The 23,857-nt window shown below is 37.1% G+C and overlaps 1 protein-coding gene across 1 annotated transcript in view; it reads right to left on the reverse strand.

Moving 5' to 3' along the window:
* Positions 1 to 10,133: 10,133 nt before the first annotated feature.
* Positions 10,134 to 23,857, reverse strand: part of CDKL2 (cyclin dependent kinase like 2) — a 31,762-nt gene continuing 18,038 nt past the window's right edge. The window contains exons 9-14 of the mRNA XM_054590002.1: positions 23,391 to 23,689; positions 22,709 to 22,802; positions 19,778 to 19,886; positions 19,446 to 19,552; positions 11,389 to 11,477; positions 10,134 to 11,232 (exon numbers count right to left, since the gene is read on the reverse strand). Coding sequence (XP_054445977.1) covers positions 11,412 to 11,477; positions 19,446 to 19,552; positions 19,778 to 19,886; positions 22,709 to 22,802; positions 23,391 to 23,689 — 675 coding nt within the window. The 3' untranslated portion in view covers positions 10,134 to 11,232; positions 11,389 to 11,411. The remainder of the gene's footprint in view (positions 11,233 to 11,388; positions 11,478 to 19,445; positions 19,553 to 19,777; positions 19,887 to 22,708; positions 22,803 to 23,390; positions 23,690 to 23,857) is intronic.

Here is a 23,857-nt window from a genome sequence, read left to right on the forward strand (position 1 = left end):
TTTGTTAAATGGAAGCAATAACCACATTATTCTTATTCCCAATATTATATGATCACAGGATATTTATGCAAATAAAATCCCTAAATGAGTGATTCTAGTCATTCCCATCCATACTGAAATGCCAGAAGAATCAGCTCCATCTTCTAAATTAGAGTGAGGAGCATTTAAATAAATCAAGATTGTTATAAACCAAATGAAGACACTACTGACACCATTTTATAGTCACTGGAAAACTTAGCAAGGTGTATTACAAAGCGAACTTTAAAAGAAACTCTAGAAAACTGAAAGTTTTATTGAAAGTATCTCTGGCAGTGAGGTAAATAGTTATTTATTCATTTACTATATTTTTATTGAAGTACAATTGACATTGCATTATATTAGTTTTAGATGTACAATGTAATTATTCAATATTTGTATATATTGCTAAAAATGATCACCACAATAAGCCAGTTAACATCAACACCATACATAGTTACAAATTCATTTTTCTTTGTGATGAGAACTTACAAGATCCACTCAGTTTTCTAACAACAAAAAGAAATTATAAAGATTAAAGCAAAACAAGGTTATGGGAAGTCTGACTATAGGTAATACTTAATTCAATTTAAATGATAAACTGAATTACCTACCCCAACAACTCTTTATAATTGTAATATCTAAATGTACTTTAATGTTAACTTTTTTAAGCAACCAGTGCAAACTTGCTGCTTGACAAGTATCTTACTTTCTCTCATTATCATTGTACAGCTACTAGCTTAATATACTTCCCCTAGAATTCAACATGGTTCTGGGCTCAGAAGTCTGATTACGTTTACATGGATGTTCTGCTAACTCTAGGACTCCACAGACATAAGTTTACTCAACTATAGGAACCTTGTATTCCTAGGGTGCAATATAAGCAACACATCCCACAGGCTGGATTCACTGGTTATTTCTCTAGCCATTCTGTAAAATACCACCTCCTGTTTGTGCCATTCATCTTGCCTGTAACGTAGGATATTTGGTTTTGCATAGGTAGTCTGTGTCTTACACCTGTTCCTCCCAAGATCTATGGGCAAATTTACTGCTGCTGCTGCTTCTACAAAGGAAGGAAAGAACATAAAGATGTGAGGTCACTGGGAATGTTGCCTGGGAAATGGAAAGAGACTGCTGTGCTTCCTTGCTGTATTAAAAGATAAAAAGGAAGGGGGGGAAACCCTATTTCCTTTGCTCACTTCATAGCATATTTTATTATAAGAACAGATATTTGCTTCAAAATGGCAGGCTTAAATAAAACCTGTACTTGAAATCCTCATTAAGAAATTCTATATTGTGTTAATAAACTTGCTCTCTTTTTTTGCTTTCCTTTTGGATAGTGGGGCATGAGTAGAAAAGGGCCAACCTTGGGCAAACTTAAAGTCCGAGACAGGTTTGCGTGTGACTCTCACCTCCCTTTCAGAACCACCCCTCCCCCATCACCGCTCACTGCTCACTGCTCACCTGGACACTGGGCACTCTTGCAGGTGCTCCGTCCACAACCAACCTCTCTCTCCCCAGACATTAGAACTTTTGCAACCCAATAGTTAACTGCTCTGAAATGAGTCTCTGAAGGCCTGGCTATGTGGTATTCAACATCAGGAAAACTAAGACAAACTAAAGATAGATGAACAGCTTCAATGAATTTGTCATTGCACCTACTAAGAAAGCAGACTATTGCTGTCATGTTTCATAGTGAGGGCTTTCGCAAAATAACTCTAAGTAAAATTGCATCACTTTCACCCTTGAACATGTATAGAGTTGCCTAAATGAAAAGCAGCCCACACCTGCAGGTAAAAGCATAGGACTTTGTGACTTTTTTAAGAAATTGCACCTTTTGGGTTAATAAATTTTTCTTTTAAAATACAGTGATGCCTGACAGGTTTACTAACTCAGGTATAGTCTTCAGTCACTGACACCTCAAAGTGAGCTGGTTATCAAATGCATTCCTCTTAGCATGTAGGCAGGAATGGACACTTTTGAAGCAATGGGAGTCTATAGAAAGGGTGTGACTAACTTTTAAATTCATCTTTTGCTTTGTGGTTTGCAAAATAGCTTATGCAAGTCTAAAGTTCTAATTATGTTAAAAAGGCATAACCTGAATGCAATCATCAGACAAACCCAAATTGAGGTACATTTACTAGACAACCGCCCTGTAATCTTCAAAAATGCAGATGTCATGGTATACACAGTTTAAAAGAGAGTAAGAGACACAACAACTAAATGTGATCCTGGAGGTGGGAAGGAGAGGGAGAGATTGCCATGAAGAATGTTATTGGGACAACTGGCAAAGTTGTAATGTACATGATGTAATGGATAATAGTATTATATCAGTTAAGATTCATATATTTTACTCTAAGTGATATGTGAGTTGAAATTTTTTAAGTGCTGCAGAGCAAAAGAAATCAGTATGTGTATGCTCCTTACAATTATAGATTTCATTTCTCAATCAAGCATTCAAATATTCTATAAACTAATAGTTACCAAAGTTGTGTTAAGCAATGTGTCACTGCTAAGTGAGACAGAGACAGACAAGCGCTACACGATATCATTTATATGTGGAATCTTAAAAAAGATCTTGCCTCAGAGAAACAGAGTGATGGTTACCAAGGGCTGGGAGGTGGGGGAAATGGGGAGCTACTGGTCAAAAGGTACAAACTTCCAATTATAAGATTAATAAATTATGAAGATTTAATTTACAGCATGATGATTATAGCTAATAATACTATGTTATACACTTGAAAGTTGCTAAGAGGGTAGATCATAGATGTTCTCACCTGCCCCCAAAAACAGTAACTATGTGACAGGACACAGGTATCAGCTGACACTATGATGATAGCCATTTTGAAATTTATTAATGTACTAAATCAATACATTGTACACATTTAACCTATACAATGTTATATGTCAATTATATCTCAATAAATCTGGGGGGAAAGCTATATTTCACTGAAATATCACCACATACCAGTTAACAGAAGATTGCGTATTTTTAGTATGTACCAGTATTTGCCTTTTCCAACTTGTGTAAATTTAAACCAAAAATTTTAAACAGCCTTAAATATAACTCTATACAATCATACAGTTGGCTAGCCAAAGATCCAGAAAGAGATAAAGACACATTCCAAACAGAAAATATCTCTCACGATATCAACATTGGAAATCTATGATAAGCATGAATTGGACAGTAGTTCAATAACTCGTATAGAAGGGACCGATGCAAACAAACTAGTACATACTACGTCTGAAACCTCATACCACAGCGGCGTAGGTCCTTCTGGCGGCTGCATAGCCCCGCCTCCCCACCCCCTATCCCCAGCCTCACCCTCTCTGACCCCGTCTTGCCCCGGGCGCACCTGGGTGCTTCCCGCACTTCTTTCAGCACATTCATGAAATGTCAACTCTCAGTTCCCTGGCCACCGCATTTAAATGTGCAGGCACAGGCCCATCTCCTCTCCTATTCCTGGCTTTACGTTTTTCCTTAGCATCGATCACATTCGATCATTCCATGTGTACTCTTAGTTATCTTTTCCGTACTTTGTATTTCATGTAAGACACTAAGTTCCTTAGAGGCAGGAATTGTGTCTATTTTGGTCACTCCTTTATCCCCAGGACTTAAAACAATGCCTGCCTACAGTAGGGACTCAATACATATTTGTTATATAAATGAAATTTTAGATCTCCTGATAGTCAACCCTATTTTCTTCCAAATCACTTCTCACATATCAGGGGAAGTCTCAGGATTTTAAATTGTTCTCCAGAAAAGAAGATCTCCTATTGAGGTGAGAAAGATAAGGTACACATATCCCCCTCAAATAAAAGTTACTGGCCTCTGGTACATGCATATAACCTTCTTTTGGAAATTCTAACATGAATCTTTCTCCGTTCCTCTGAAGATAAAGTTTCTTTTTTTCAGTCGTTTGTTGGAGGATAGATTGGACTGGTAACCAGAAATAGAGAATCCTCCAATTTAATTGACTAATTAATTTTGTAATTTTTTAGGCTTTTTTAGTAGAATCAATCACTTTTTTTCAAAAAATATGAGTCCAATCCTCTTTGTAAAAATCTCTCCTCTAGAGCCAGGCTAAGACACATGAGTTTCCTGGGAAGGCTAATTATCTGAGATGCATTTTCAAGCTGTTATTCTTTAAATATCTGTTCAATGAGGCAAGGACAAACTGATTTTCTGACAACACAATTTTTATACTTCTTGGATTACATTCTAAATAAGAGGTTTATTACATGTTCTGCACATAACAAAAATTTCAATTTCTTAGGAAATATCTTTCACAATTTTCCTTCCTATTAGATGCTCACCCTCATTCAGGATAGACGTAGGTTTTATGCTGTAACAGTCATAAATTTATGTTTAACATATGTTCTACAGTTCTTCTGTTTCCATATTGGCAAAGTATTTCTCCTTTTCTGTCATGTCTTCTTAGTTTTCTTTGATGATTCCTTCTTTTTTTAAATCAACATGTTGAGTTATATTAAAGTCATAATTAAATTTTAGACACAAAATAGATTGCTTATTTCCCCTAACCAACATGAACAACATGCTCTGAACATTTTCTCATTCAGCATTCCAGCGCTGACTGCTGACTGAACACGTGCGCTAGCTGACTGATACCGAGGCTGGAAATGTGCCTGGGGCTGTACTGGGCTGACTCCTTATGCCGCATTCCAAAAGAACCCAGAAAAACAGCCAGTGTCAGTATGGACTAATTTTCAAATATCCGTTCATTGTGGGCATCGACTTACATTTTGCTGCTCATAGAATTCACACTTGAAAATCATCTTTCCTATTAACTCCAAAGACGTTCAGAGCCCCTTTTGGATTGGCACTCTTGAAAGTGGCCTAATTAACCTTTCCACTGCTCTGCCTTTGCCCATCTGCCAACATTTCATTGGTGTGAATCAAATTTTCTTTCATAATTCTCCAACTTCTTTTTTAATCAGGATTCACAGCAAAGTCCACAGCTCCTCCCCACCACCCCTAGGCTCCCACCAGCTTAGCTCTCCTCCAGCCACTGGGTCTGCCTTGCTGATCCGAGTCACCAGCCTATCTGCTGACATTAGGGGAGCCCTGACACAATCAGAGACAGAGGCCACATGCCTTGGTCTCTTCTGTTCCCACTACACTCTAAAAACCCCTGAAACTCCTGAAAAAGCAGACTCAGAGTGTTTTAACTATCAATGTCCACTAGGGTGCGCCACTCCACTGGTGGTACCATCTGGTGGACCATTTACTGTAGGTATTCAAATTCTCCCTTGCCATCAGCTCACATAGATTAAGCACTCCTTAATATCGGGCCCTTAAAAATGGAAAAAAGAAAAAAAAGGCTGTTTCCCGTGTGTATAAAAGGAACAGATAATACCCCTCAAGTAAAATTCATCATAGGTTTTTAGCATTTTTCCCCTTGGTAAGGATATGGATTACAGTGAGTGGGGCTTTCCTGTCACCTCCTGGATCATGGGTTGGAAGCACTGGGCAGAGCCAAAGGAGGAGGGTGTCATCTCAGTGAAATAGATCTAAGGCCAACTGCAGCCACCCCGAAGTTCATGTGTTTCAGAACTCTCCTTAAATAATTTGTCCTTTCAAGCAGAACTGACTTTTCCTTCACCCCTCTATCAAAGGGATGTTTTCTCTCATTAATTTATTCCCTTCCATTATCCAACAGAAGAAAGGGGACCTGATCACCTTACTTAAGAAGAAAAGTGTAATTAAAACCGCAATACATTTCTCTGGCTAGTTTGCATTTCCAAGTACAAAATAATTTTTTTTTAAAGATTTTATTTATTTTTATTTTTTAGAGAGAACGGAAAGGAGGAAGAAAGAGAAGGAGAGAAACATCAATGTGTTAGTTGCCTCTTGTGCACCTCCCACCAGGGACCAGGTCCGCAACTCAGGCGTGTGCTCTGACTGGGAATGGAACCAGTGACCCTTTGGTTCACAGGCTGGCACTCAATCCACTGAGCCATACCACCCAGGGCCAAAATAATTTTTGATCTACAATATATTTTGAGCCAAACTATATTATCTGAATCTGGTGTTTGCCTTTGTTTTCCAGAGGTAAGAGAACCATCAACAGAGGAAAATCTTTAATAGGCAAGCTAAAATCTTCTTTTTAAATGACCTTTATTTTTTTTTTTTGTCACAGAAGAAGGAGCTCAAATGGTCAATAAATCGATAAAAATAAAAAATATAAAATATGTATAACCTCAGTAGTAATCAAGAAAATGTAAACTAAAGCAAAATAGTTTTCATGTATCAAATTGGTAAAAAAAGAAATTATTAATATTTCAAATGTTCCCATTTGGGGAAATAGACTTTCTCATACACTGTTGATGGGATGTAAATTGGTACAGGATTTTTGGAGGACAATTTGGCAGAATCAGTCTAAATCTAAAATGAGCCCTTGCCGGTATGGCTCAATTGGTTGGAACCTCGAGAGGTCACGGGTTCGGTTCTCAGTCACGGCACGTGCCTGGGTTGTGGGTCCAGCCCCGCACCCCCCCCCCGCCGCCCCCCGCCGTCAGGGCACATGCGGGAGGCAATCAATTGATGTTTCTTTCACATCGATGTTTCTCTCTTCTCTCTCTCTCTCTCTCACTCTCTCTCTCTGGAATTAATAAGTATATCCTAGGGTGGGGACTAAAAAAAATAAAATGAAACATACCTTTTGCAGGCCCTTTGAAGTGTCCACCTCTGGCGAGCACTGCGATGGATTCTCCTGCATCCTTGCTCTTTACCGCCAGGCCTTTGCAGGAGCCAGGTGGGTCCTTGGGTACGCTGTCATTGGCCTGAGCCAATCAGCATAATCCTATTTCCTTTAGCTCCCATTATTAATTCAGACAAAGAAATAAAACAGAGGCCCAAGCTAAACTAATCCGCACATACCATTCCCCCAGCTCCAGTGCTGGATTCAAAGTGAGCAGTATCACCTTTGGCTCAATCAGAGTGAAGTTTTGTTTGAGGGCTGGAGGGACACACTTCCTCCTCTCTAAGTGAATGAGGAAGCAAAGAGCTCCAGGAGTCAAAGCTCCCAAAGTTTGTACTATCTAAACAAAATGTTTCTTAAATTGGTACCAGATCTAAATAATGACTATACACTTACTTCAACAAACATGCATGGCTCTGTCACTTATTGAGTGACACTGAGTAAATTCCTTAAACTCTCTAGGCCTATAACCTTGCCTATAACATATGACTAATATCCCTACCTTCATAGGAATATTATTACTATTGTCACATAGAAATCACTGTGCCAGATGGTGTGGAATGCAAAAAAGTAGAGTGTGGTTCCCAATCTTCAGAAACACAGAAAAATTAATGAGGCAGTGCCATCGGGTATTGCTCTTGCCCAGGTGCCTTCAGAACCTGGCTCTGACTCTTCTCGAGGGACTAGGACCAACTTAATAAACAGATTTTCTACTTAAAAGTATGTTTAGTGAGGAGACAGACAAGTAGGTACATATGTAAGCAAAAGGAGAGATGATCCAAGGAAGAAGGCTGAAAACAGGGAAGTGACCAACTGAAACATTGTTGTCATGCGGTGAAGGGGTAATTTTTTAATTCTAGCAGCAACATTAATAGAGATGACTTTCCAGATCTAGAGGCAAGGAGATAGCTGAATGGACACAAAGTGACATAAAAAACCTGTTCACTTGGCTGATGGGGATCCTACCCTAATCTAGAAACAGGAAAACATGCTGACTTGAGATATTTTTATGTCATTTCTCTAATTCCTATTTTTATTCATGTTAACCAAGAGTACATTTTCCAAAATTCTGTTAGCACCTTCGTCACTTCTACTGGAGATGACCCTGCATGACAAAGTAGGACAAGAAGAGATTAAATAAGGCTATGTGCCCTGGCTTATGGTTCAGTGGATTGAGTGACAGCCTGAGATCTGAAAGGTCAGTAGTTCAAATCCCAGTTATGGCACGTGCTTGAGTAGCAGGCTGGGTCCCCACTTGGGGGCATGCGAGAGGCAACTAATCAATGTATCTCTTGCACATCGATGTTCCTCTCCCTCTCTTTCTCCCTCCCTTCCCCTCTCTCTCAATAAACAAGTAAATGAAATCTTTTTTTAAAAAATAAATAAGTAAGGCTATGCAATGGGGGGAATAATATTTTACTGAAAGTGAAGGAGAGTGACATTTTATAGATGGTTTTTTGTTTTCTTTTTGTTTTTTAAAGAAAATTTCTCAATGTATAATACATTCAATGTCAGGTATTCCCAAATATCTACAAACAAACACAAAACTCTAAATCACAAGTTACATAGAAGTGATAACAAGTGATGCCAAGGTTTGCAGTCAGGTACTTCTCAGGAGGACATGTTCAGAAACAGATACACTGATAGTTACATTTTCAAGTTAGTTCATATCTAAAGCTATCAAAAGAAAAAATAAGATTCTTTAAAAAGCAATGTAAGAACATAATTTTTCATTCACATAGAGAAGTGTTAAAGGCCCATTTCTAACGTAAAAACACAATACAAAATGATACAGAAAACCACGTAGTCCAGTTCACTAAGACTAGCCTTAAACCCCTGGGAGCAGTGACCCTGGTATTTCTAGTTCTCTGCCCGTGGTTAGGTTATATAGAGGCAGGCGTAGAAAATAAGTCAGCCGCATTTTTCAATCTAATCTGACTCATAGTTGAATATAGATCCAGTCTTATGTCGAAGCCCAATTAAGATAAAGAAACAAATAATGACAGAGTCACACAAGACAACACATCAGCTATGTTTCTATTTCAATGAAAAGTCAGCTATTCTAACCAAGCAAGGGATTCTCGATCAGGAGAACCAGTTTCTAAGCCTGGGTCGGTCCCGACTTTCACTAGGTAGTTTTTACAAGACCTGTTACTTTATAACCAGACTGCTTGTATCACTAGCTATACAAAAAAAACATTAACTTATCATCCTTATATCCAAAGTTTCCCCCAAAGAATGAATAGATTATTTCAAACATCTTTGTTAAATAACATACAGTGTTGTTTACATTGTTTATAGTCTATTAATTAAATTAATAAAAATTATCTATGGAACTCAATAACATGATATTTATTCATTTTAAAACATATATATGCACAGCAAGCCTATTTTCCTTAACACGTACATATACGTGTTTCCTATTAGTACGTGACTTAATCATATCCTTGTAAGGAAAGACAAGAGTAATCTTAAACTAAAAAAAAGGGGAGGGGGATTATTTTAGTTCAGTGTCTATAGCCCCAGTTCGCAAAATCTTCTTTTTCAAGTAGTTCTGCCAACTTTCTAACCAGATATGATCCTCAAGTCCCAGCTTGGACTTATAGTAATAATTTTTAGTTCCTTAACTCTAAAGTTCACTAAATGTTTTAACAGATAAAAGATACCAAAAGGAAATATAGAATGAAAAGGTAACTCATCCTACCCTCAGGCATTGAGGTGATATTTTCACACTGATCTTTAAGTAAAAATGACATTGAAATAAGCTGGAAAGCCACTCGGCTTCTAGGTACTGTCTGCTTTTTATGCTGTGGTGGCTGTTGGCAACATTTTTCAAGGTAAAAATAATATTTTGATATGAGGCTTATTAATGCCTATGCCCTAACTTTGTTTAGCATGTTAGCCACACCTGGTCTCATCAAACACCTGAACAGAGGTTAAAGATAGAGCTTCAAAATCAAGATCATTTTAGACTTTTACATTGCAGCCCCTTACTTTGCCTCCTGAATGCCCTACTTTTTTGAGGCTCAAGTAACTATATTTAGAATTTCAGTATTGAGCTCTACAGGATAAGTAATAAAGTGCTAGGTAAAATCTTGGTCTAAGTTCTAGTCAATTTCTTTTGGAAAAAACAACAACACACTATTAATTGGTTAAGGCAAAAAAAAAAAACCCAAAAACACACACACACAAATTCTGGCCCCCATAAAAACCAGTCTCTAAAGTGATAAATGCAGAACATGACTGGAGACCCAGAAACCAAACGCCTGGAGCCAAATTGGTTTAACTCTCCCACCTAAAACTTGTGGACCAGTGCATAGGAAAGATGTGTGTACTGCAGGTTAATAATTTTGCACCTTGGTTAAAAGCTTTACAGAAGGCCTAAGTGTTTGAGGATACAAGAAGACAGGAACACCTCTGGGATTTTATATAGATATTCTATCTAACATCATCTTCAAACTACATGTGGCTAGGTGCGAAGTCCCTAACCATGGACAGCCCCCTGTCCCGAGCCTCCTCAGTGGGGGAGTTCAGTAGCAATGGGCCCAGAGAAGAGTAACCAGTCCTAGTCAATTGGTAACCCTGCTTCCCATCTCCTATTTGTGTGTGTGTGTGTGTGTGTACACAATCTTTCGTCAATGATTAAGTATTCAACTCCAGGGTATACCTACAAAATTCTCCTTTACCATTCTTGTTCTAATCACATTCCAGCACATAGGAACATTAGCACCAAAATCTTACAGTGCAGAAAACTATCCAGTGCCAGCTGTACTTTAGTAATAAAAGGTTTCTTTGGGAAACTTGCATTAGTGTGGTTCTTAGGAGATCATCAGAGAGCAGTAGAGGCAGGTTCTCATGATACAGTGATCAAACATCAACAACAATCACAGAAACCAAAGAAATACATCTATCCATAGAGAGCAGTTACATATCTTCATAAAGTCTAGAAACAAGCAAGATTCTTAAATGTTTTTATAGTTCAGCTAGGGTAAAGGAAACATTTTGTCTGACTGATCCCAGTTTTTTCATTTTCTTCAATTGATTCTAGTTTTTAGCACCCACATCCACCAAACACACATCCACATAAATGTCCATATTAATATAGAAAACACCCAAAATTCAGTGCATAAGTAACATGAACTTTTATAATATTTCTTTCTCCATTTTTTTGACTTACTTTTAATCTTGGGTAACTTCAAATACACAATCTACTAATAGTAAATATACATTCAAGTAACAAGAACCATATCACTATTCTCTCATTGGATATAACTTGAAATAGCATCAGTCACTTGAAAGGTGATAGGATGGCAGTTGGGAAGGGACAGTTGTTTAATCTTCCTTTAAAACACCTGGAAATTTTTTTCTTTCCTTCTGTGGGGCCTTTCTCAGAAGATGCCAGCAGTTCAGAAGTAAATGATCAAAACCACGCTTATCTCCTCCCAGGACATCAGCACTTTTGTTCCAAGTTGCATCTCAAGTGCTAGAGCAGCATCTAAAAGCACAGGGGGAATACATGCCACCAAATATTTTACATAAAATCTTTCTATTGTAGATTTCTGTCTTGCTCTCTCACATTGCATATATACAAATAAACAAAATATTTCCCACAAAAGGTCACACAGCTTCAAATATGAGAAAGCAAACCTACCCAGTTTAGAACCAAATTGACGGTCAGTACTGGTGTTCCATTCGAGGTAAGTCAGCCTCTGAATCATCAGACAAGGGAGATCCCGGTACCTGTAAGTTAATGATGGAGCATTATAGATCCTCAGTTACTGGAAAAGTCCCACTCCCCAAACACCCAATTCTTGTTGTTCAAATACCAGATGTTTAAAATTAACTATGCACAGCTCAAGCTGCTTGCGCAGAAGATGAAGTAAGGGGAGGTTATTCTTTGACCTCTTTGTCGATGCGTAGGTTAAAAGACACTTTTGATTTGCCAAGGCAGTGTTAACCACTACAACTCCCCTCTCCTACTTTTTATCAAACAAACAAAACAAAACCCTTTGGGAAAAATTTTTTAAAAATACAACAACCGAGGATTAAGGAGAGGAGTCTAAACCTGAATATGTGACGCTTTCTGGGGAGGTAGGTTTCCAATTTTGTTTTATGCTCCCGTGGCTTTACCCAAAGAGCCACCCAAGTCCCAGAATAGTGAGGAAGTATGACAGGCTAACAGTCTCAAAGAAGCGCCATCTTTATAGAGAAACCAGGAAAAGGCATCCCTGCAGGACAAAAAGTATAGGGGGAATCCTAAACGGAGGAAAACTAGAGAAAGGGGTCCTCTAGTTCTGTATATAAACCCACAGAAGTCTCAGTCCAACGCCTGAGATATGCATGCATGGGATAGCCTCAAACCAGCACAGCAAAGGCTTAGAGAACTAAGCTGAGATTTGAATCACCTGCACAAGTCTTCTGAGCTACACAAGTATAGGACAGATGCAAACTAGGATCAAATACTTGGAGAACTGAGATTTGTACCACCTCTCACAGAAGTTAAGGCAGAATTTACAGTATGAACCAAAAGGGTAACTACCCACTAAAACAAAAATTTCAACATTTTTTAGAGTATTATAACAGGACCTTGAGGCTATACAACATAATATCCACAATGTCCTAGACACAATCCAAAATACTGGCCATAAAAACATCTAGGAAAGTGTGATCAATTCAATCAACAAATATCAATCCTGGGGGGGCCCCAATGTTGGAACTTTACATATATACCTTAAAATAGCCATTATAACTATAGTACACGAGATGAAAGAAAACATACTTGAAATGACACTTGTTTAAGTTGGTAGCAGGAATTCTTAGTCGAAAAGCAGAAGCTTTAAAAAAGAACTGAGTGGATATTTAGTACTAAAAAGCACAGTACTGAAACTGTAAAACCTCACTGGATGGGCTTAATAGAAGAATGCAAACGATAAAGTAAAGAATCAAAGACCTGGAAGACAGATCAATAGAAATGACCCAGTCTTAGAAATAAAGAGAAAAAAGATTGAAGAGAATGAACAGAGTCTCAGGGACATGTAAGAAAATGCCAGAAGATCTAACATATATTTCATTGGAATCTCAGAAGGAGAAAAGAGATTGTGGCATAAAAGATAATTTTGAGAAATAATGACTAAAAATTTCCCCAATTTGGCAAAAGAGATAAGATTACACATTTAAGAAGCTTAGGAAACACCAAACAAAATACAACAAAAAACAGGAAAATATGCCTAGACACATGATATTTAAACTGCTGAACATAGAAAGCAGCCCCCCAAAAATGAAACATTACACAGAGGAGAATAACAATTTAAATGCTTAACAATTCCCCACCCCTGCCCCACCCCCAAAATAATAGAGATCAGAAAGTAGAGGAATAACATCTTTATATTCCTGGGACTAAATAAATAAATAAATAAAACAACCTACCAACTCAAATTTTATATCCAGTGAAAATATACTTCAGGAATGAAAGCAAAATAAAGACATTCTCAAATTAAGGTAAACTAAAAAAAAAAAATTGTCACCATGAGACCTACTATGCAAGAAATGCTAGAGGAAGTTTTTCAGGTGGATGGAAAATACTAAGAAATAATACTGTAATCTTTAAGAAAAAAGGAAGGGCCTGGCTGGGCGGCCCAGGTGGTTGGAGTGTTCTCGCATGCACCAAAATGTTGCAGGACCAATTCCCCATCAGGGCACATACGTAGGTTGTGGGTCCGATCCCCAGTTGGGGTGCATAGAGGAGGCAACCAATTGATGTTTCTCCCTCACATCAATGCCTCACAATGTCTGTCTCTCTCTCTCCCTCCCTCTCTCTAAAATAACATAAAAACATATTCTTGGTTGAGGATTTTAAAAAAAGGAAAAATAGAAACAGTAAGTAGCTAGGTAAATATAGAAGACTACTTTTTTCTCATAAATTTTCAAAAATACTTATGACTGTTTACAGCAAAAAGTATGACATAGTGTGGTAGAGTTTTCAATGTATGTAAATAAAATACATGTAACTCTAACATAAAGTTCAAGTGGTGGGAAGGGAAGTATGTTTGCAAAGTTTCTGTATTTTATTGGTAGCCTAATATTTACTCTAAGAAGGCTGTGAAAGATTAGTTATGCATATATACTGTATCCCCTACATGACTAAAACATTTTGGATGTGTTTCCCTCCAAAAACCAACACTAAAAATATTCAAATACAAAAGAAGGCTCAAAAGGGAAAACAGAGGAACAAATAAGAAACAAACAATAATAATAATAAAAACAGAGCTAGACCCAAACATATTAAGAGTCACATTAAATGTTAATGGCTTAAATATTCAAGAGTAGTCAGAATTCTAAAGCTATCCCCCTAAGATACCTATCCCTGGTTAGTCAATCAAACTAATTTAGCTTCTGTGTGAAGGGACTTTGCACGTGAAATTAATGTTACTAGTCAGCCGATCTTAAGATAGGTCAGGTTATCCTGCTGAGCCCAAAGTGATCGCATGCACCTTTAAAAGCAGAAAAGTGAGTCAAAAGGATAAGGCAAAGAGGAGATCAGAGAGAATCAAAGAATAACAAAGACTCAGCCACTGTTGCTGCCTTTGAAGATGGTGGAACTAAGCCATGAGCCAAGGAATGGGGGTGGCCTCTGGAAGTTAAGCGCAATCCCCAGTGTCAGCCAGCAAGGAAACAGGGACCTCAGTCCCACAGCCACATGGAACTAAATTCTGCCAATAACTTGAATGAGCCTGGAAATGGATTCCCCACTAGAACCTCCAGAAAGAAATGCAGCCCTGCTGACATCTTGATTTCAGCCTATGAGACTCTTAAGGAGAAAAGCAGCTTTGCCCGGGCTTCTGACCCATGGAAACTGTGAAATAATAAATGCATATTGTTTCAAGCGGGTACTAATTTTTTAGCAGCAAAGAAAACTAATACACATTCCAATTAAAAGAACTGGAATTGACAGAATGGATACACAGGAAAGACACCCTACTCATATGCTGTTGGAAAAGGAACATTTTAAATATAAAAATCATATAGGTTGAAAGTAAATGAAAACTAAAATGATATACCATAAAAAACATAAGTATATGTAGGCTAGAGGGTCTATTTTAATCTCAGATAAAATAGACTTCAAGGCATGGAACATTATCAGAGATAAAGAGAGATATGTCATATTGATAAAAGGGACACATATCAGGAAGACAAAACAGTTGTTAAGTGTGTATGTAATGTAACTAAAAATAGAGACTTAAAATACATGAAGCAAAAATTAACAGAGAAAAATAGACAATTCCACAATCATCATAAAAGATTTTGACTGCATTCTCTCAGTAACTGATAGAACTAAACAACAACAACAATATCATTAAGGACATAGAAGATCTGAAACACTATTAACCACCTTAATATAATCATATTTATAGAACATTATATCTAACAACTAAAGAATATACATTATTTTCAAGGGAGCAAAGTTCATTCACCAATATAGACCATATGCTGGGCTATAAAACATGTCTCAATGAATCTAAAAGCATCAAAATCATACACAGTATATTCTCTGATCACATGGAATTAAATTAGAAATCAGTAATAAAATGTCTAGGGAAACCCCAAATATCTAACCATTAAACAAACATTTCTAAATAATTCATGTGTTCAAGAAGAAATTACAAGGGAAATAAGAAAACACTGGGACTGAGTGATAATGAAACTACAACCTTTCAAAATTTGTGGGATAAAGCTACAACAGTGCTTATAGAAAAGAAATGTGTTGTTATGTGTACAAGCACATAACCTGAGTAAGTGTGTAGGGGGTGAGGGAGTGGGGAAAGGCTCCATGGATTATGTAACACTTCACTCACACACACAAAAAAATCTGTCTTATGGATTTTTTCAGAAGGCACATAATAGACTTCTATAAATGTGAAAATTTTTGTGTTATGTACAGAAATGAAACAGAGTTCAATGCATGATGAATACATACATACAGTATTATAAGAGTGCAAAGCAAGTAACAGCTCCTGCCAGAAGGTCTTTTGCTCTCAGTCTCCTGGTGTTTTCTCACTCCATACATAAGCTCATGTTATTTTGGTGTTAATTTGTGTTTTTCACTACACTCACTTTCTTGTTTACTGTATTTTAAATAGAACTGGAAGTTGAGCAAGTAAATTGAGGGTAAAAATGCAGAACTAGTTTAAATGTATAAAAAGATTGGTTCAAGAGAAGAAATAAAAATACTGAAGAAGCGTGAAGGCAACCAAAGCTTTTTCTTCCTTTGATTGAAACTGGATATGGTTATGTCAACCCTGAAAAGTGGTTTTGGACAATGGTGCCCTCTCAAAGAACAGGTGAAAATTTCTGCACCTTTACAATCCATATTAAATTTAAGTTTATAAGTATACAAGGAATTTATTGAGACTATGTAGTTTGTCAATGTAAAATCTGTCACAGTGATTAATCTTCACATGAGAGGAATTTGTCTGGTTTTGATTATGTGGCTATAGAAACTGTTGGCAAGGGATGAGGCAAAGCACGGCAGTCAATAAAACTTTTTCTCAGTATCACTGGGTAGATGGCTCTGTCATTTATCCTCAACAATATTTAAGGAGTAACAGTAGAAAATTATTTATGGAGTAACAATAGAAAAAAGCATCCACATATATAAAGAGGCAACACACAGTTGTTCTCTATGAAATGAAAATGCTTAAATAATGAGGATGGAAAACTTAATTTGAAAATAAAAATTTCCAAGCATCAAGCAAAGGTGAGAAATCTGATCAAGTAACAGAAAGGACAATGATACATATCCAAAATTTGTAGCAAGTTGTGGTTGGCTCAGGAGATTAAAAAGTTTGCAAGTTTCCTTAATGTGAAAATGAGTGGTAAAACTGTTATTGATACAAAAGTAGCAGAAACATCAATATTCTTAAGAGTTAAGAGAAATTTTAGAAAAAAAATGACTATAGAGAGTAGCAAATCTTTAACATGGATGGGTTCCATCATCCTGGGGAAAAGTGTCAAACAGACAATACATTTTAAAAGGATAAAAACAATTTCAGAGTTTTACTCTTTGAAAGGTAAGTTATAGGTGGATATTTTGCCTGGCCAGCCATGACTGGAAGCAGCTGTTTTGCCCAGATCTTGTGCAGGGTCAAGATGGAGGCAGAGGTAAATCTGTTTCTCCCCTTGCAAAACCACAAAAATAACTAAATCTCAAAAGAAATAACACCGAGAACTATCAGAAAATCAAGCTGTACTGAAGTCTGACAATCGAAGAGTAAAGAAACCACATTCATCCGGATGGGTAGGAGGGATGGAGATGTGGAGAAAGGGCAGAGAGGCAGGGTGCTGCGGCACAGAGAAGTGGTGGCCGCGGCAGCGGCGCAATGGGCACAGGTGGTCCCACATTCATGTGTGGTGGATGAAAATCAGGAGGGATACCTTGGAGAAGGCAATTCCAGCCCCAAGCCGTACCACAGAGCCCAGAGTTCCAGCACGAGGAAATAAATCCCTGTAACTTCTGGCTGTAAAAACCAGTAGGGGCTGGGGCAGCAGAAGAAACTGCCAGATTTCAGGAAATTCTGCATAAAGGGCCCAAACGGTCTCAAAATGTATTAAAACACACCAGTTCTGGGATTCAACACCAGGGCAACAGCTGTAAGCTCATGCCAGTCCCATACGGGGAGTGGGTAAAGTGACTAGAAATATGGCAAGTGCTGGGCAAACCTCCAGAAGCCAGGCAGAAATACAGTCTCCTCCCCTCTCTTTTCACACAAAGAAGTGAAGTGCATTGCCCCACCCTGGTGATTACCTAAGGCTCTGCCCCACACAATTTACAATGCCTTTTCTACAATGGGCCATGTTACTAAGACAGAGAGTCAAAGCAGCTCTACCTAATACACAGAGGTTAACACAAGGAGGCTGCCAAATTGAGGAGACAAAGAAATATGGCCCAAATGAAAGAACAGAACAAAGCCCCCCAAAAAGAACTAAGCAAAAGGGAGATAGCGAACCTATCAGATGCAGGGTTCAAAACACTGATGATCAGGATGCTCAAAGAACTCACTGAGTATGGCAACAACATAAAGAAAGAAATGAAGGTTATACTAAGTGAAATAAAGAAAAATATACAAGGAACCAACAGTGAAAGGAAGAAAGCCATGATTCAAATCAATGATTTGGAACATAAGGAAGAAATAAACATTCAACCCGAACAGAAAGAAAAAACAATAATTCCAAAAAAAATGAGGACAATATAAGACTCTAGAACATCTCCAAAAGTGCCAAAATCTGAAACATAGGGTTACCAGAAGAAGAGGAAGAGAAGGAAATTGGAAATCTATGTGAGCCCTGGCCAGTGTGGCTCAGTGGATTGAGTGCTGGCCTGCAAACCAAAGGGTCACCAGTTTGATTCCTGGTCAGGGCACATGGACGGGCTGCAGTCAAGGTCAGGTCCTTAGTAAGGGGTGGGCAAGACACAACCACACGTTGATGTTTCTCTCCCTCTCTTTCTTCCCCCTTCCCCTGTCTAAAATAAATAAATAAATAAATAAATAAATAAATAAATATCTTTAAAAAAAAGAAAATCTATTTCAAAAAATGATGAGAGAAAACTTCCCTAATTTGCTGAAGGAAATAGACATACAAGTCCAAGAAGTACAGAGTCCCAAACAAGTTGTACCCAAACAGGATCACACCAAGACACATCATAATTAAAATAACAAAGGTTAAAGATAAAGAGAAAAATCTTAAAAGCAGGAAGAGAAAAGCAGTTAGTTTCCTACAAAGGAGTACCCATAGACTATCAGCTGATTTCTCAAAGAAATTTTGCTGGCAAGAAGTATTCAAAGTGATGAAAAACAAGAACCTACAACCTAGATTACTTTATCATTTAGAATGGAAAGGCAGATAAAGTGCTTCCCAGACAAGGTAAAGCCAAAGGAGTTCATCATCACCAAGCCATTATTACATGAAATGTTTAAGGGACTTATTGAAGAAAAATAAGATGATCAAAACTATGAACAGTAAAAAGGCAACAAATTCACAACTATTAACAACTGAATTAAAAGAAAAAAAGCACACAACCAGAACAGGAACAGAATCATAGGTATGGTGATCATTTGGGCGGTTATCAGCTGGGAGGGAGGAGGAGTAGAATGGGGGAAAAGGTGCAGGTATTAAAAAGTATAATTGTAGGTACAAAATAGACAGGGAAATGTTAAGAATAGTATAAGAAATGGAGAAGCCAAAGAACTTATATGCACGATCCATGGACATAAACTAAGGGAGGGGATTGATGAAGGATAGGCGGAGACGGGGGTAAGGTGGGGCAAAGGGAGAAAAAGCAGGACAACTGTAAGAACACCATCAATAAAATATACTTAAGAAAAGAAAGGTTGTAACCTCGAAGCTAATGCAATGAAATACTATAAGCTACCACAAAACCTGTTGTTATATGAAAGCCAAAGCTAGGCTACACAGACACATGTTTAATCATAAAAAATTGTTTACTGTAAGCTGGTAAGTGTTTATATAAATATATATGTAATGAAAGTGCTAAGTTCAATGAACCATAAAGCAAAATTTAACAAGCAAAATTGTATAGATCCCAGCAACAAACCCTCCCAATCCTTAAGAGCAAACTCTTCCTACAATACTGTAATAGGAAGTATGAGAGAGACCCAAGTTCCATGCAACCTACAAGGAGTATTTCTGTACCTGAGGCAATGCAACACTGGAGGCATGCAAGTCAATAGCAGCCAGGGAAGGAATTCGAGATTCTGAAAGATTTTTGTTCTCTTTCCTTATTAGCCTGGAATTTCGAGCTGAATAAAAATAACCATAAACACAGTGCAAAAATTAGACATTTTTATTAGTTTTTCACATTCTATATATGTTCCTCTGTATGTACTAACTGTATATAAGTACGTACATATTTACATACTTTAATATATAAAGCAATTATAAATTTTTAATATTCTGTTCATTGAACATGCATTTTAAATAATATAAACAAAAGGGCTGAAAAAGTAAAAGCATTATAAACATACCTATGCCTTCCAAGGCTCTTAGTTCAGGGAGATGGTTATAGTTTAATTCAGGCAAATGGACATCTCTTCTTTTCCGATTTGCCTGAAGAAGGCTCTTTTCACTGGTGACCTAATATCATCAGAATGATTTCACAAATGAATTAGCTTCTAGGTAGGCTGAACTTGTCCCTTTTGTAAATACTACATTCATATTCTAAAATTTGTGCAATTGAAGGTCTAGAATAATACTAAATCTGAGGAACATCAATAACACAAAAAACAATTTTATCTAATTATTTCAAACTTCTTCCTCAGTAAATCTATTTTAATGCTAACAAGTGGATTAGTGGTTGATATGAGTTTCTCCTTCTCCCTTTCCCTACCTTCCGTTAAGTCCTGGCAACCAGGAAAAGGTTAAAAGAGGGGCATCAGGCCAGCAAGGTGAGGGCTTATGACACTTGCTGAGCTTTTCAGCATAGAGTTGCTTAATTTTGAACAGTTTATCTTGCTGCATATATCACTTGTCCTAGCTTGTTTTTTGCTTTCCCAACATAATCTTGTTACTCCTTTATAAAAATATTTGTCCTTGTCTTGCTCCTCAGAGTTAGCACATTATACCATCTCCTGGGAACAATTTATTCAGTAAAGAACAACAGCTTCGATTCTTTTTCTAATCTTTCTTAGTATCATTACTACATTGTTGATAAAGTCTGAAAAAATAATAAAGTGAAGGATAGCAGTAGCACTTCAACTCTGCACCTTTACGAGTTTGACATTTTTCCAATCTGTCTCATTTGAGATTGACTAAAACTCTATACTCTCCCTCACATTTTCAAAACAGATGATACATAGAAAGAGTGTGTGACTTGCTAGAAGAAAAAACACCTATAAGTCATGAAATCATATAGTATGTGTAGGTACATATGTATGTATGTATAATGAAATACACACATAAACAAATATAATGATGGCATTAAGCCTTCAAGGTTCCTTGACATCTCAAGTTTAATATTCTGTGAATTATGCCACTCTGCCTCCCAGAAAGTCTTCAGAAGTCCTGAAGTGAGCTTTTCAGTTTCTTTCTTTTGGATATTTCTGTTTGCTCTTTTAATAGAGTAAGTGTTAAGGCTCTTGGTTCAAATCAGATACAGAATAAAAACAATGAGTTAAAGAAACTACCTGCAAATACAAAAAAAATAATGAGTCCAAACTACTAGATTTACACATTCATAGAGTGGCAAATAAAATACATAAGAGATATTTATAATAAAATATATTTTTTTACATCTCAGAATTAGGGGATGAGGAGGGGTATTGATCTTCAACCTAGAAATAGAAGAAAGTACAGGCTTAGCTCGGCCTCCATTAATTTTCCAGTGGGGCTTTCCCCCACTAATCTTTACCCTCTTTTTTTGATTGCCTCTTCTAAAGAAGAAAAAAGAGAAATAAGATCTAAAATTACTAGCCAGTGTTGGTTATGCAATACCTGATAGGAGGGTGGTATCAATTCCAGAAAAATGGTATTGAGCCAGCTGTTTTGAAAAGCCTTGCTGAGAAAAATAATCTTCCAAAGCAGATCAGGAATGTAAAACAAAATATCCATAAAGAAATCAAAAGATAGGGTATGTCAAAATGAATGTACTATGGGTATAGAAAGTGTAGGCTAAGGAAAATTAAAAGACAAACTAACACAGTGTCTAAATCATGACAGTTGAAAAGAAAGGCTATATTTTTCAGACCTGGGGATAGTCAAAAAGTAGAGAAGGAAATTTGTCAGAAAAATACTCTTTTAGGAATATGTCCAAACCTCCCTTTGCTTGGCAAAAGAATTCATTCATATTTCTTAAGCAGTTTCAATGTGCTAGACACTGTTCTAAGTGTGGAGTAGAGCGGTGAGGAAACAACACACAAATTCCTGCCTTGGAAGCTTACATTTTATGGGGGGGAGAGACAATATTATAAATAAGAGAATATAGAGAATGTCAAACATACATACTGGAAAAAAATTAAGCAAGGTGAAGGGATAGAAAGTAATGGGAGACAAAGTGAGTTATATTAGGGAAGAGCACGTAATAAGGTTTCATGTAAGCCAAGGAAAAGAAAAAAGCAAATGTTTTGGATTATCTGGGGAAAGAATGTTCTGAAGCACAGGAAACAACAAGTGCAAAAAATAAATGTGGGAGCATATCTGGCCATGTTCCAGGAATAACAAGGAAATCAGTGTGGTTGGCATAGATTGACCAAGAATGAGAGTCGCCGTGAATGGGACAGACGGATGCGGGGTGAGTCATTCAGGGGCTTCGGTCTTTACTCAGAGATGAGAAGCCAATGGAGGGTTTTGAATGGAAGAGTGAAGATGATTTAACTTTGAAAAGAAGCTATCTGGAAAACAATAATGTTCCTTTGAGGCTTCAGAAGATCTACAAACCTTGTACATGCTTCTACTGTTACAATCTGACACTATGATTTAATTTGCTGACTCTCTACTCCGACCATCAGCTTCTTGAAGAGAAAGATTGACTTATTCATCTTCAGTGTCTTATACATAATAGATAATCAATGAATATGTTAAATGAAGAAATAGAATACTTTCACCAAAAACCTAATGGTGAGATGAAACAATTTATCCTCTCCTCTACTCTAAAAAAAGAATTGATCACCTAGCATTAAGCTAAGAAAATTTACTATTACCTAAAGAATTAAAACAGACATCATTTTAATAACATCTTACATTTTAACTTCCAGACTTATAATACTTTGTAAAACTTACTTAAACTTTAAGACTTAAACATTTAGGATTATGGCAGGCTGGAAAGATACATGCATACTTAAGGTTCCATTTTATGATCTGTCTCCAAATAAAATTCTAGTTCTTCACTATCATATTTAATATTGACAAAAGTCGAGGCATGATTTTGCTTGCCCTTTTACCACTGAGAAAAGTTCACTTACTGATGTGGTCACATTAATGTTATGAATGCCTGATGGAGAATGTTTATTTGGTTTAACAAATGGAATACAATACTTTTTGGTTTTCTCATCCACTCTGTAAAAATAACAATGAAAAATGTAGGTTAGAATCAGCAGTAATTATTTTTCAAGCACAAAACCAAATTACATAGCAGCAAGTGACATGCAGTTTAATCAGAAGTTAATGTTTATTCGTAAATATACGACGCACACAGACCGGGTGAAACCTTCCGTCCTTTCTCACTACATTCATGCTCTCACCCAGTCCCCAACTCCAACCAAACAAACTGCCTTCCTTTCAGCAAACTTCCCCAAAGGAGCTTCTTTGTACCATTAAATGCCCATAGTCGTACCATGCAGTGACAGACCTCCAAAACCAATTATCTTTTATTATGGCAACCTCTTTTCATGTTATTAAATAGCTGTAAATTCTTTTCCTCTTAACTGACACAACCTTACTTTCTTAGGACTCAAGTTAATTTTCTGACCAAATGCTAATAATTTTCATTACACAGGCCAAAAAGTCTTTTGAAACAGCAGCCTGACGAGAATGAAAAGCATCCAGAAGCTTGAGAGTAACACAATGGGGCTGAATTGACAATCACTTAACAATTTGCATATATATCCTTAAGTAACCTTTTGTTCTTATTTTCTTAATTCATACCTGTAACTCTGAACTCCTGGAATAGTCCCCATTCCAGAATTAAGACCGGGAGCTACTGCAGAAAGATTATGTGTAAGTGGGGGAATTCCCATGCCTGGATTCCTCGCGTGGTCCACACTGCCATTGCTGCAATCTCTGAGGCTTGTCGAAGGCACTGTTTTGATGTGGCTAGTCGCGTTGTCATGGAGACAGCTGGCATTTGAAGCTCGACTGATTTTTTCAACTTTTTCTCCATCAATTTTTGACCCTTTTATTTTAAATACTCTAGAATCCTTAATTTTGGGATCAGCATTGGAATCCTGACCATTAACAAAAATGTTAGTAACATTAATGACCTGAAAAGAATGAAAAATCACCTCTATCTGTAAAGTGCTTGTCAGCTAAAGCAGAATTCTATAGACATCACTTTTTGGTGCCCGTGTTTTCTATATTCTACCTATGAAATGAAAATTAAACCCAAGATTCTT

Source organism: Pteronotus mesoamericanus, unplaced genomic scaffold, assembly GCF_021234165.1.
Source record: "Pteronotus mesoamericanus isolate MK-2021 breed Mesoamerican mustached bat unplaced genomic scaffold, CSHL_Meso_final contig_130, whole genome shotgun sequence".
NCBI lineage: Eukaryota > Metazoa > Chordata > Mammalia > Chiroptera > Mormoopidae > Pteronotus > Pteronotus mesoamericanus.